Raw genomic sequence first — 14,175 nt, 5'->3', positions numbered from 1 at the left:
TGTTTTTTCATCTGTGAAATGGGGATAATAATCCCTGGGTTCTTGTGAGGATCAAAGGAGATAACAGCTGTTAAGTGATTTGAAAACTTTAAAATGCTCTAGGAACTGTTATTGTGATTGCATATATACTATCAGCGTTCCCGGTGAATCCTCCTCGCTCTCTACCTGGCCCACTTCCCTTTCCTATCGCCCACCACCACCTCTGAGGATGCCTTTTCACCATACTAAATTGGGAATGTGCTGTAACTGCTCACACCCCACACGGGCTCCTCCGTTGCTCATTAGTAGCTAGTATCACCCCAATTTTGCTGATGAGGAAACTGAGGCTGAGAAGTTCATTGACTTGCCCAAAGTCACCTAGCTAGTAAGTGTTAGAGTCGGGATCTTAGGAGCCTAGAGCTAGAGCTGGGAGGGGCCAGCCCCTCATTTTACAGATAGAGAAACTGAGGCTGGGAGAGGTTTGTTGAGGCCCTTCGGGGCTCCAAATCTTGCGATCCCAATCCCGCCTCTGACACTTGCTAGTCATCCAGCCGTAAACCAATGATGCTGCGGCTGGATGCCCTTTCTGGCTCTGAGTGCTTGGGGGATCCCTGAAGATACCGAGTCCTCGTGTCTACAGGATTTCCAGTTGGAGATGGCCAACTGGTGTTGGGGAAGACCCCATGTAAGTGGGTCTGGAACTCCAGCCCTAATTTTAAAATTCCTGGGTCCTGCCGCCTCAGTTTCTCCTTCTGTAAAAAGAGAACTGACGGTTTCTGAGTTCTCTTGCAGCCCTAGTTCTATGCGAGGCTGGGCGGGAGGGGGGCGGAGTTGACCCGGATGGCCTCTGAGGTCCCTGAGGCTCCGGACCTACGTCCTAGGAAGTCCCGGCAAGGATGGGTCTCTTCCAGGGTCCTGAGCCAATTAAGTGACCCACGTTGAAGGTGCAGGGGGTCCTCCGGGCCTGTAGGGGGCGCCCACCACGCCGGTTAATCAAGCTCCCAGCCATGACAAGGCATCTGCCAGGGCCGGTGTGTGTGTGGGGGGGTGGGAGGGTGGCCTTCCCTTCAGGCTGTCCTCACTGCCGCCTGATCGTGGGACTCCAGGTCGACCCCGAAGGTAAGCCCAAATTTGGGCGGCGCGGCCGCGCGGAGGGGCTCGAGTCCCTCCGAGGCGGGTCTGAGGGGACTGCGGCGGCGGGGCGGGGCGGGGGCCGGGGCGGAGCAGCGGGCGGCGTCAGGCATCGCGGCGGGCAGCCCGAGGGGCGTGGGGTCCTCGCTGCCGGCGGCCTCGCTCCGTCAGACAGGCCGGGGGCAGCGGGGCGGCTGAGGCGGGAGCGGCAGCGGCGGCGACACCGGAGACACCGGCGACCCTGAGCCCTCTGAGCCCTCTGACCCCAGCGATCCCGGAGACCCTGACCCCAACCCCCGGCGACGTGCGGCGGACGGAGCAGCGCCGCCATGATCACCTCGGCCGGTGAGTGCGGCCCGGGGCCGGCGCCCATCGCGCTGAGTCAGGCCCGGCCCGGCCCGGCGCCTTTGCCCGGGCCCCGGAGCCCCGGCCCGCCGGGCTCAGCGCGGGGAGCTTCTCCCGGATCTCGCGGGGCCCGGGGACTCCGTTTCCTTCTCTGTCACCCGGGGGCCGGCCCTCTGCCGAGGCAGGACCCGAGCCCCGCTCGTGCCGACCCTGCCCTGCGGGGCGGCCTCCTCGCCTTTGCCCAGGCCTTGGATGCCCCCGGAGCTTTGGGGGGGGGTTAGAGCAGAAGGGAGGATTCGAACCCGGGGCTCCTGCAGCATAGCCTGCTGGGTAGGGTCTCGGGGTCACAGGCAGCTCCTTCTTTTACAAGTGGGGAAATTGAGGCCTCTGGCAGGCTAGGTGTCGCCCCCTATCAAAGAGGCAGGAAAGCAGAGGTGGGATTGGAACCCAGGACCCCCGGGGCCCTGACGCTGCTCGGCTTCATTTCTGAAAATGGGGATAGAAGCCCCCCAGACCGAAGGGGAAAAGGACCTCGCGGGAAACTGAGGCCGCCAGAGTGCCACCCCTACCCCTATTTCCACGGGCCTCGGGGGTCTTCTCCCTTCTAACAACTCTGAGGGCCCATTTTATAGAGAACAAAACTGAGCCCCAGGTCTTTGAGCCTGAGCCAGCTGCCCCTGGGTCCTCCGAACCCCTCTCCCTCCCTGTTCTTTCCCCGGGGTCCCCCAGGGACCCTGCTCTTCCTCTGGCCAGGGCACATGATCACAGTAGTAATGATAATGACAGAGCTCACCTGAGGAGGGGTCCCCATTGACTGCCCCCAGGTGGGGAGAGGCCGGGACCTGTTAGAGCATCTTTGTCTCCAGCGGGGTTGTCACAGGGGAGACCCGAAGGAGGATAGCGATGCTCCCCAGAGGCCTGGTCCCCAGAGGGGCCTCTCTAGGATGCTCTGGAGTCCTCCTTGATTCTGAAGCCGCCCCCCCCCCACTGGGTTTCTCGTCAGTTTCACTCCTCTCCTCTGGACCCTTTGTGTCCTGGCCTGTACTTGGGTGGCCATTGACCTGGCCCGTAGGGGGATGGCCACTGCCCATGGCCTGGAGAGATTGCAGATGGATTACTAAGTGGGGAACCAGCACAATTATGGGCAGAGGACCCTTTTGTGACTTACATATCTATATCCTTCCTTTTGTAAAATTTTGGATTTAAACACGGGGAAAGAGCATATCCACATACACAGCAGACCAGAAAAGGAGGGTTTTATGACTCATGAATCTATTTTGATCACTTGCTTTAAAAAAAATAATAAAAGCATACACTCTCTATATATTTGTTTTTTGGTGGGGCAATGAGGGTTAAGTGACTTGCCCAGGGTCACACAGCTAGTAAGTGTCAAGTGTCTCAGGCCAGATTTGAACTCAGGTACTCCTGAATCCAGGGCTGGTCCTTTATCCACTGCACCACCTAGCTGCCCCTGCATACGCTGTATTTTACAAGATACTTTCAAAAATGGTCCTGTTTGTGCTTCATTCCAAATATCCTTCTCCTGTGTTTCAAAATGTTTCAGTGGCCCTCTTTTGGGGGACATCACTGATGTTCACATCCCTTCCCTCTCAATTAAAAAATGGAAAGAGAAAACCTTTGTAACCAGTCAATAAGCATAGTCAAGCAAAATAAATGCATGTGGTGACCGGCTGTCTCAGCGTATACCCTGTGTCTGTCCCCTCTTTGTGGGGAGGTGGGGGCCCATGTGCTTTATCATAGGTGTCCTGGAGACAAGGTTGGATATTGCATTGATTCTAATTCTTAAATCCTACCAAATTGTTTTTCTTTACAGTCTTGTGCTTGGGTACATTTTTCCGGTTTTGCTCACTTTATTAGGTGTAAAGCTGAGGATTCTTTGAAGTTGTCTCCTTTTTTATCTCTTACATTGCAGTACTATACCATTGTATTCACACAGTGCAATTTATTCATCCATTCCCCAGTTGTATAAGGCAACCCCTCCTTCCTTAGATGCTAGTTCTTTGTCTTTCTTTTTTCTTTCCTCCTTTAATCCCTCATTCAGTACTTGGAAGTTTTCTTTTCCTTTGACTATTTCCTCCTCAATTACACACCCTCTTTATTCCCACCTCTCCCTGTTGAGTTTTTTAAAATTATTTCTTTACATAGATTTTCTAAAATCATTTTTATTTTGTTTTCAGTTTCAAATTATCTCCCGCTCCCATCCATTGAGAAGGCAAAAAATAGAAAACTCATTACAAATAGGAAGTCGCACAAAACAAATTCTGGCATTACTCATGTTCTACCTCTGCCTGCTCCCCAAAAAAAGCAAGAAAAAGAAAGAAAAAATAAGCTTCTATCTGCACTCCGAGTCTATTGGCTTTCTCTGGAGATGCATGATGTTGTTTATCATGAGTCCTTTGGAATTGTGGCGCATCATTGTGTTTCTTACCCTTACTAGTTTTTCAAAGTTGATTATCTTTACCATATTGCTGTTGCTGTTTTCTTGGGTTTGCTCACCTCACCTTGCATCAGTTCATGTCTTCACAGGTTTCTCTGAAATCATCCCTTTCATCTTTTCTTAGAGCACAATAGTATTCCATCACCTTTATGTACCATAGCTTGTTCAGCCACTTCCCAACTGATGGGCATCCTCTCAGTTTAACATTCTTTGTCATCACTAAAGAGCTGTTATCAATATTTGTGTACATATAGGTCCTTTTCCTCTTTTTGTTTTCTTCTCTTTTTTTGCGGGGCAGTGAGGGTTAAGTGACTTGCCCAGGGTCACACAGCTAGTAAGTGTCAAGTGTCTGAGGCTGGATTTGAACTCAGGTCCTCCTGAATCCAGGGCCGGTACTCTATCCACTGCGCCACCTAGCTGCCCTCCCCTTTTCCTTTTTTCTGTGATCTCTTTGTGATATAGACCTACTAATAGAATTGCTGGGTTAAAAGGTATGAGCTGTTATGAATAGCCTTTTGGGCATAGTTTCAAATTGCTTTCCAGAATAATTGGACCAGTTCATAGCTCCATCATTACTGTGTTAGTGTCCCTATTTTCCCACAACCCCTTCAGCATTTATCATTTTCCTTTTCTGTCCTGTTACCCAATCTGATGGATGTGAGCTGGTACTTTAGAGTTTCTTTAATTTGCATTTTTGTAATTACTATTTTCACTGGCTATTGATGGGTTTGATTTTTTCTTCTGAAAACTGCCTGTTCATACTTTTTGACCATTTATCAATTGGGGAATGGCTCTTATCTTTATACCTTTGGCTCAGTTCTTAATATATTTTTAGAAATGAGACCTTTATCATAGAAATTTGCTACAAAGATATTTTTCTTCCTCAGTTTTCTGCTTTTCTTCTAATCTTAGCAGGTTTTGTTTTGTTTGTGCAAAAACTTTTTATGTAATCAGATTATCCATTTTGCTTTCTGTGAACTTCCCTATCTCGTTTGGTCATCTCTTCCTTGATGCATGGTTTTGACAGGAAATTTCTTCCATGCTCCAGTAATTTGCTTATGATATCATTCTTTGGGGGGGGGGGATGGTGAGGCAATAAGGGTTAAATGACTTGCCCAGGGTCACACAGCTAGTAAGTGTCAAGTGTCTGAGGTCAGATTTGAACTCAGGTCCTTCTGAATCCAGGGCCAGTGCTCTATCCACAGTGCCACCTAGCTGTCCCAACAGTTTGTTTTTTAATCAGAGTGAGTTCTTGTCCCAATAACTGGAATCTTTGGGTTCACAAAACACTAGATTACTGTGCTCATTTGCTTCTGTATATTGTGTACCTAATCCATTTCATTAACTGGTCTATTATCCAGTTCCAAATTAGTTTGATGTTAACAGTTTATAGTATAGTTTGAGATCTGGTACTGCTAGGCCACCTCCTTCATTTTTTTTCTTTTTGATTCCTTTAATCTTCTTGACCTTTTGTTCCCTAGTTGATTTTTGTTGTTATTTCTTTCTAACTCTGTAAAGTAATTCTTTGGCAGTTTGATTGGTATGGCACTGAATAAGTAAATTAATTTAGGTAGTACTGTCATTTCTTATTGTATTGGCTCAACCTACCCATAAACAATTAGTACTTCTGCAATTATTTAGATCTGTCTTTGTGTAAAGAGTATTTTGTAATCATGTTTTTAGAATTCCTGTGTGTAGGTAGACTCCCAAGTATTTTATACTGTCTGCTGGGGTTTTTTGTTTGTTTGTTTGTTTTGGTTTGGTTTGGTTTTTTTAGTGAGGCAATCAGGGTTAAGTGACTTGCCCAGAGTCACACAGCTGGTAAGTGTGAAGTGTCTGAGGTCGGATTTGAATTCAGGTACTCCTGACTCCAGGGCCGGTGCTCTATCCACTGCACCACCTAGCTGCCCCTGCAGTTTTAAAAATGCAATTTCTCTTATCTCTTCTTGCTGGATTTTGTTGGCATCTTCAGAAATACTGCTGATTTGCATGGGCTTATTTTTATTTTGTATCCTACAATTTTGCTGAAGTTATTGTTTTGATTCATTTTTTAGTTGACTCTAGAGGGTTCTTTAAGCTACTATATTATCTTCAAAAACTGATTGTTTCCTCATTGCCTATGCTGATTTCTTCCATTTCTTTTTCTCATCTTATTGTTTGAACTAGATTTTTTTTTCTGCATTAGTCTTGTTGTGAAAGAAGAATCAGAACACAAGGAGAAAACCTCAAAAAAGAAAAAAAAAGCAACCAAAAAGTAGAAACAGTATGGTTCAACCTGCATTCAGAATCCACAGTTCTTTTGTCTGGATGTGGAGAACATTTTTCTTCATGAATTCTTTGGAATTGTCTTGGATCATTGTATTGCTGAGAAGAGCCAAGTCTATCACAGTTGATCACAATGTTGCTGTTGTTGTTACTGTGTACAATGTTTTCCTGGTTCTGCCCACTTCACTCAGCATCAGTCCACTTAGGTCTTTCCAGGTTTTTCTGAAATCTGCCTGCTCATCATTTCTTACAGCACAAGAGTATTCCATTACATTCATATACCACAACTTGTTCATCCATTTCCCAGTTGATGGGCATTCCCTCAATTTCCAGTTCTTTGCCACCACAAAGAGAACTGCTATAAATGTTTTTTGTACACATGGGTCCTTTTCCCTTTTCTGTGATCTCTTTGGGATACAGTCCTAGTAGTGGTATTACTGGGTCAAAAGGTATGCACAGTCCCATAGCCCTTTGGGCATATGAGCTAGCATTTCTTGTACAATATTGGATAATAATGGTGATAAATAGACATCCTTGCTTCAACAGTGATGTTATTGGAAAAGCTTCTAGCTTATCCCATTATAGGTAATGCTTATTTTTGGTTTTAGATAGTTACTACATATTTTAAGGAAAGTTCTGTTTATTGCTGTGTTTCTGGTGCTTTTAACAGGAATAGCTGTATTTTATCAAAAGTTTTTTCTGCATCTATTGAAATAATCATATGATTTTTTGTTGTTTTTGTTACTGATGTGGTCAGTTATGCTTATAGTTTTACTAACACTGAACCAACCCTTCATTCATGGTATAAATCCAGCCTGGTCATAGTATATGATCTTTGTGATGTCCTAACTTTGTTGCTAGTATATTATTCAAATATTTTACATCATTATTCCTTAGGGAAATTGGTATTCAGTTTTTTCTTTTCTTTCTTTTTTTTTTTTTGGCTCTCCCCATTGTAGGTAGCAAGACCATACTGATATCAAAGGAAAAAATTAATGAAATTTCTTGTTTACCTTTTTTTCCCCCCAAACAGTTTATGTTGTATTGGAATTAATTATTCTTTAAATGTTTGGTAGAAATAACTTGCAAATCCATCTGGTCCTGGTTTGCTTTTTTTCCTTTAGGACTTGTTCAATTTCTTTTTCTAAGGGTTATTTAAGCATTTTATTTCCTAATATGTTAATTTGTACAATTTATGTTTTTGTAAACATTTATCCACTTCATTTAGACTGTCAGTTTTATTGGCAGTATTATTAATCTCTCCCTTGAATTTCAGAATTTCTATTTTGAATCTTTAATTGGGAGCATTTACTTTGTTACTTTTCTAGTTTTTTTTTTTTAGTTCCATGCCCAATTTGTTGAGCTGCCCTTTTTTCCTATTATAAATGTAAGCATTTAGAGATATAAATTTGGTATGTTGTCTTTTTTTTTTTTTTTTTGGGTGGGGCAATGAGGGTTAAGTGACTTGCCCAGGGTCACATAGCTAGTAAGTGTCAAGTGTTTGAAGTCGGATTTGAACTCAGATCCTCCTGAATCCAAGGCTGGTGATTTATCCACTGTGCTGCCTAGCTGCCTGGTATATTGTCTTATTAGAATTATCTTTAATGAAATTATTGTTTCTATGATTTGTTTTTTGACCCACTCATTCTTTAGGATTAGGTTATTTAGTTTTCAGTTAATTTTTTTTTAAGTGAGGCAATTGGGGTTAAGTGACTTGCCTAGGGTCACACAGCTAGTAAGTGTCAAGTGTCTGAGGCCAGATTTGAACTCAGGTACTCCTGACTCCAGGGCCGGTGCTCTATCCACTGCACCACCTAGCTGCCCCTTCAGTAAATTTTTAACATGTGTTTCAGCGACCTTTTGTTGAATGTAATTTTCCTTGCATTATGGTCAGAAAAAGATACATTTAATATTTCTGCTTTTTTTGCATTTGTTTGTCAGGGTTTTTTATGACCTAATACATGGTCAGTTTTTGCAAAAGTGCCATGCATCCTGAGAATAGATATTCTTTCTCCTTTCTATTCCCATTCATTGTTCTCCAGAGCTCTGTTATATCTAACTTTAATTACATTCTGTTCATCTCCTTATCTTCTTGTTTATTTTAAAGTTGGGTTTATCTCTGGCTGAGAGGGGGTAAATTGGAGTTTCTCCACTATTACAGTTTTTCTGTCTTTTCCCATAATTTTTTTTTATTTTCCTTAAAGAATTTGCTATGACATTTAGTGCATATATGTTCAGTATTGATATTAATTCATTGTCAGTAGGTACTTTTTAGCAAAATGTGGTTTCCCTGTTTATTTCTTTTAATTATGTCTGCTTTTGCTTTGTCTGAGATCATGATTACTATTGCTGCCTTTTAAAATTCAGCTGAAATATAATAGATTCTATTCCAACCCATTTGTGTGTGTGTGTGTGTGTGTGTGTGAATTGGGGTTAAGTGACTTTCCCAGGGTCACACAGCTAGTAAGTGTTAACCGTCTAAGGCTGGATTTGAACTCAGGTCCTCCTGATTCCAGGGCTGGTGTTCTTATCCACTCCACCACCTACTCCAACCCATTTTTAAAAACTGAGTTTTCTTCATATGTGTATCTTGTAAGCAACCTATTATTAAATTCTGATTACTAATCTATTCTGCTCCCTGCTTCCATTTTATGAGTTCATCCCATTCATATTGACAGTTATGATTGCTTTGTATTTTCTCCATTTTATTATTTACCTCTTTAAAAAAAAAAAAAGCCCCATACTTCCTCAAGAGTCTGTTTTGCTTCTGGCCACTTTCCTTAATCTACCTGTTCTTTTTGCTCTCTCCCACCCGCTTCTCTTAACCTCTTTCCCCCATGCTTCCCTTTTGGGTAAGATGAATTTTTATATCTAATTGTGTGTATATGTGTGCTTTTCTCTTCTTGAACCTGTTAGCAATAAAATTTACTGAGTTTTATCCCAAAAAAACCCACCCAATTTATTCAGCAAAGCAAATTGGACCCCAGGCCTTGGGTAGCACAAGAGGCCCTGAACCCTTATATAGTTAGTATACAATTTGAAGGGAGTGATGAACAGGATATGAGAATTAAATCCCCTGATTTCTTACTGGTAGAGAGGATTGGGAGATAGTTAGGTGAGGGGTAATGGGGTATTTTTGTGGTTAGGTGACACGGGGAGGGAGAGTAAACTTGTACACTCTCCAAAATAAGGTGATTTACATGGAGTTGAAACCTAACTTTACCAAATGGTGGTTAAAAATCAAAATGGAGTTACTTATGCTATTTTTTTTTACATATAAGGTATTTTATTTTTTCCATTACATGTAAAGATAGTTCTCAACTTTTGTTTATACAAGCTTTACAATTTCAGATTTTTCTCCCTCCCTCCCCTCCCTCCCTCCTCCCCTAGACAGCAGGTAATCTGATATAGGTTATATCTATATATCTATATACATATACATATAGATGTGTGTGTGTGTATACATATATATATATATATATATATATATATATATATACACACATATATACCCATAATAACATTAATCCTATTTCTGCATTAATACTGTTATAAGAGAAAAAATCAGAGCAGTGATGCAAAACCTCAAAATAGAAAAAAAAAACAACAGCACCAAAAACAAAAGAAATAGTATGGTTCAATCAGCATCTATACTCCACAGTTCTTTTTTTTTTTTTTTCTTGGATTTGGTGATCCTCTTCTATCATGAGTTCCCTGGAACTCTTCTGTACCATTGCATTGGTGAGAATATAGTCCATCACAGTAGGTCAACACTCAATGTTGATGATACTGTGTACAATGTTCTTCTGGTTCTGCTCATCTCACTCATCATCAGCTCTCGCAAGACCCTCCAGGTTTCTCTGAACTCCTCCTGCTTATCGTTTCTTACAGCACAATAGTATTCCATTGTATTCATATACCACAGCTTGTCCAGCCATTCCTCAATTGATGGACTTATGCTATTTTTAATGTCACAAACTAGTTCTGCTGAAAGTGTAACTCAAGTATTGCCCACTCCCCCATCCTTGCCCATATTGTCCCCTCCATTATATAAATTCTTCTTTGTATGTCCCCTTTACATGAGATAGTTTTTTTCCCATTCTTCCTCTCCCTTTCTCCCTCAGCAAGTTTTATTCTTCTTTTAAGGTCATCCCAATATAATAGAATCACACCCAGGCCTTACATAGGCTTCCTCTGAGACCCCACTTGATGATAAAGTCCTACATTATATGTATCATGTTCCCGTGTAAGAATGTAGTTTAACCTTTTTTAATCCCTTATGATTGATTTCTCACTCATGTTTGTGATTTTTTTGCTTCTCTTGAATCACGTGTTTGAATATCAGATTTTCTGTTCAATTCTGGTCCTTTCTTTGGGAATGCTGGAAAGTTCTCTGTTTCATTAAATACAAATTTTTCCCCCTGTAGGATTATACTGTTTTGTTCTTGGCTATAATCCTAGTCCCTTTGGCGTCTGAAACATCATATTCTATGCCTTCTGTTCTTTTATGGTGGTGGCTGCTGAATCTTGTATGTGAGCTTAGCTGCACCTCCGCGGTATTTGAATTTGTTTGCTCTAGATGATAGTAGTGTTCTTGGCCTTGACCTGAGAGCTCTGGGATTTGTCTACAGGATTCATGGTAGTTTTCAGCTTGAGATTTCTTCTAAGACACGACCCCTCGTGGGCAGATTCACGTAGTTTCTACTTTGTCTTCTAATTCTAAGATATGTGAGAGGTTTTCCTTTACAATTTCTTGAAATGTGATGTCTATACTTTCTTTCTTTTCTTTAATAAATCTGTGATGCTTCCAGTAATTCTCGGTAGGTTTGTAGTTAGTCTGCCTTTTTCTTTGAGGCTTTGCTTATAGATGTTTTCAAGTTACTGTATTCTTTGTGTCTTGAGTTTCCCTGCTGTCATAACAATCTTTTTGGTCAGGCTCTTTCTTGACTTTGGACTTTAGTTTGTGTTAGACTGTTCATTTGGGGGCAGGGTTGGGGAGGATATCTGGTCTGAACATATGTCCTTTGAATCACATATGTGGTTGAGTTCCTGTAGATTGATGATAAACTCAGTCACTGCTAGCCCATTAGGGGGTTCTGCAGGTTCACAGAGACTGGGCTGCTAGCTCTCCCTTGGTCTAGGAATCTTGCCTTCATTATTTCACTGTCAGCGTATGTGCTGTACTAGAGGGTAGAACTGAGGTGTCACTCTGCTCCTGGGTTCAGAGCTACATGGCTGTTTTTGAAACTTGTTCGTTCTCTGCCCTGGGCCTGGGCAATAGGTGACAGATAGCACCTGTTCCGGCTCCCCTGGGATCTCTCCTTCTCCTGATGTTCAGGGTGCTGGAATGCTGTAGGCTAGCCGGCCTCCTGTCCCAGTATCCACTTTCTAAACTGCCCAGAACTAGGGGTGGGGGAGTCACTTCCCTGTGACTTTTTCTGGACTTTCTCATTCCAAATTCCGTCTGGCATTCTTTCTGTGGAGGAGAGAAGGGGAAAATGCTACTTCTCTCATTCTGCCATATTGAGTCGAGTTTGATGTAGTTCTGTACCAAAAGGTGTATGTTCAGTCTCCCTTTGTTCTTTTCAGATAAGAGCAGAAGTTCTTCTGATGGTTGTTCTGCCTACTCTTTCTTCCATGTTTGTATGCTCTTCTTCTCATGCACTCCAGTTATGCAAGTTCTGCCCCTTTTACCTCCTTTCTGCACTAGCGTAGTTTAACCTTTGTCCTCTTCAGACCCTGAGGAAAGAAACAATCTCTCCTCCTACCCCCTACCCAGTTTATTTTAGGTAACTTTTTCTTTATCTTTTGAAAACCTTATGGTTCTGGAGAGAGACTTGGTCTTCTCTATTTGAATGTTAGCACTGCATCATCAGATAGCTCACATAAATTTACAAATCTTTTTAGCTTTCTCTGGACTCTTGTATTTCCGAATTCCTACTTAGCTCTGTTTTCTGTTTGTTTTTTCCACACAGAATGCTGGAAAGTACTCTATTTTGCTCTTAAGGGATTATATTTTATGCGGGCTAAGTAATTCTTGGTCATAAGACTGTCTCATTTGTCTTTCAGGATATTGCATTCCCAGATCTCTCATTTAGAGTAGAAGCTGTCAAGTGTTCTATGATTCTGACTACACAGCATATTCCTTTATACTTGAACATCTTTCTGGATCCTTGCCAGATTTTTCTTTGGCACTGGAGCTTGGAATTTTGTCTACAACATTCTTGGAACTTCTCCTTTGTGGGTTTCTTTCAGGAGGTAATTGGTAGTAATTTCTATCTTTACTTTGCCTTCTGGTTCTGATAGATGTAGGCAGTTTTTATTTGTGACTTCTTGAATGTTGTACCCAGGCTTTTACAAAAATTATGATTTTCAGGGCATCCATTTCTTGAATTATCTGCACTTGAATTATCTCTTGTTTTTGATATCAGATCTGATGTTCTTCCTTCCCCCCACCCTTTAAATTTTGTTTTAATATTTCTTATTCTCATGAAATCATTGATTTCTGCTTGGTCCATTTACATTTTCAGAGAGTTCATTTTTTGAGTAGGTTTTAGCACTTTCTATTCTGTGCTACTTATTTTCCTTCCAGGCCTTTCTTCCAGAGTTTTTATTTTATCTCCTATCTCTTGCTTCATTTCTTCTAAGTTTCCATTTAGTCAGTAATCACTAAACATTTGTTAAGTGCCTACTATGTGCCATAATCCTTGTGGAAAATCCATTTTTTTCCTTGAGTGTCTGCTTAAAGTTGTTGTGGAGTTACTTCTTTGTGGGGATCTCTAGATCAATAATAGTTTTTGATGCTGATTGATATTTTCTTTGATTTATTTATATCTTCAATTTTATTTTCTCATTTGAGGCTTTGTGCCAGGATGAGGCTCCACCCCTTAAATGAATTTTTAGAGTGGGGCTGGGTGGCCCTGCTTCTTCTCCCCTTGGTTCCTGTGGTGAACTCCCCCTCCTGGGATTAGGTTCTTCTACCTCTTTAAGGTGCTGAGCACTTGACCTTTGGCTCTGGCTGCCCTCAGGCCCAGCCTCTCAGGTCCCTTATGACCTCTGGTTGTGTGCCAGCCTGTGGGCTGCTTGGGCTTCTAGCTGACTTCTTACTTGGCTCTGTGTTGGGTGAAGTTCCTTAGAGTTTCTCAGTGTCTCGTCTGCTGCAGACTTAAGGGTTTGGCTGGAATAGTTCTGTGAGAGCTGGCCACTCATCCACCTGAGCAGTAGCCATCTTGACCAGAATTCTGTATGAACTCTTCTGACCCCTCAGCTTTCTTCCTCTAGTCATGTCCTTCAACAGTAGAAGGATCCAATCCTACCAGCCCAGAAGTTCTGGATGGCCTTGGTGGGTTTCCTTTTGCCTGGTCTTTGGTTAGTATCTTGTTGCTGATGCTGATGCAGGAATGAGTTCCCACCCTGCCTTGCTGCCTTGCTTCCTTATCTGTGCAGGTTCCAAAAGCCTGCGGGCCACTCTCAGTGAGAAATGCCTGCTGCTTCCAACTGAGCATGCTTCAGGACTGACACACCAAAGTCCTGCCCCAAAGATTCGTGAGCCTGGGCCAGGCTTTGTATGTCTGAGGCACACTTTGTTTTCCTTTCCACTGTGGGGCAGTTTTTTCCTGGTGGGGGAAATCTCTTAGACAGGACCCATATCAGGGCTCTTCTTCAGACAATCTTGTAGGTGTTTGATGTGAGGGCCTGGCTAACAGAGGGGTAAGTTCGTCATAGGCTAGAACATTGGGCAAAATCTAATAAGATGAAATTGATTAGCGACAAATGTAAAATATTACACTTGGATTAAAAAAAATAACATCAAAAGTACAAGATGGAATACTTAAGGTCAGATAGTAGTTTGAAAAAGATCTGGGGGTTTTAGTGGCCTGCAAGCCCAATAAGATGAATCATTGTGGTATGGTGGCAGCTATTGCAATCTTGGGGCGGAGGTGCCCAGAGGGAGGTGTCCTCTGAACTGGTCAAACTTCATTTGGACCATTCTGTTC

General features: G+C 42.6%; 1 protein-coding gene across 1 annotated transcript in view; it reads left to right on the top strand.

Moving 5' to 3' along the window:
• The first annotated feature begins 1,275 nt into the window (after nucleotides 1–1,275).
• The window catches only part of PSMD1 (proteasome 26S subunit, non-ATPase 1), a 111,533-nt gene continuing 98,633 nt past the window's right edge, over nucleotides 1,276–14,175 (top strand). Inside the window, exon 1 of the mRNA XM_044002743.1 lies at nucleotides 1,276–1,455. Coding sequence (XP_043858678.1) covers nucleotides 1,440–1,455 — 16 coding nt within the window. The 5' untranslated portion in view covers nucleotides 1,276–1,439. The remainder of the gene's footprint in view (nucleotides 1,456–14,175) is intronic.

The sequence above is a fragment of the Dromiciops gliroides genome, chromosome 4, assembly GCF_019393635.1.
Source record: "Dromiciops gliroides isolate mDroGli1 chromosome 4, mDroGli1.pri, whole genome shotgun sequence".
Classification (NCBI taxonomy): domain Eukaryota; kingdom Metazoa; phylum Chordata; class Mammalia; order Microbiotheria; family Microbiotheriidae; genus Dromiciops; species Dromiciops gliroides.
The sequence above is the reverse complement of the archived record's forward strand: the minus strand, read 5'-3'. Positions and strand labels throughout refer to the sequence as shown.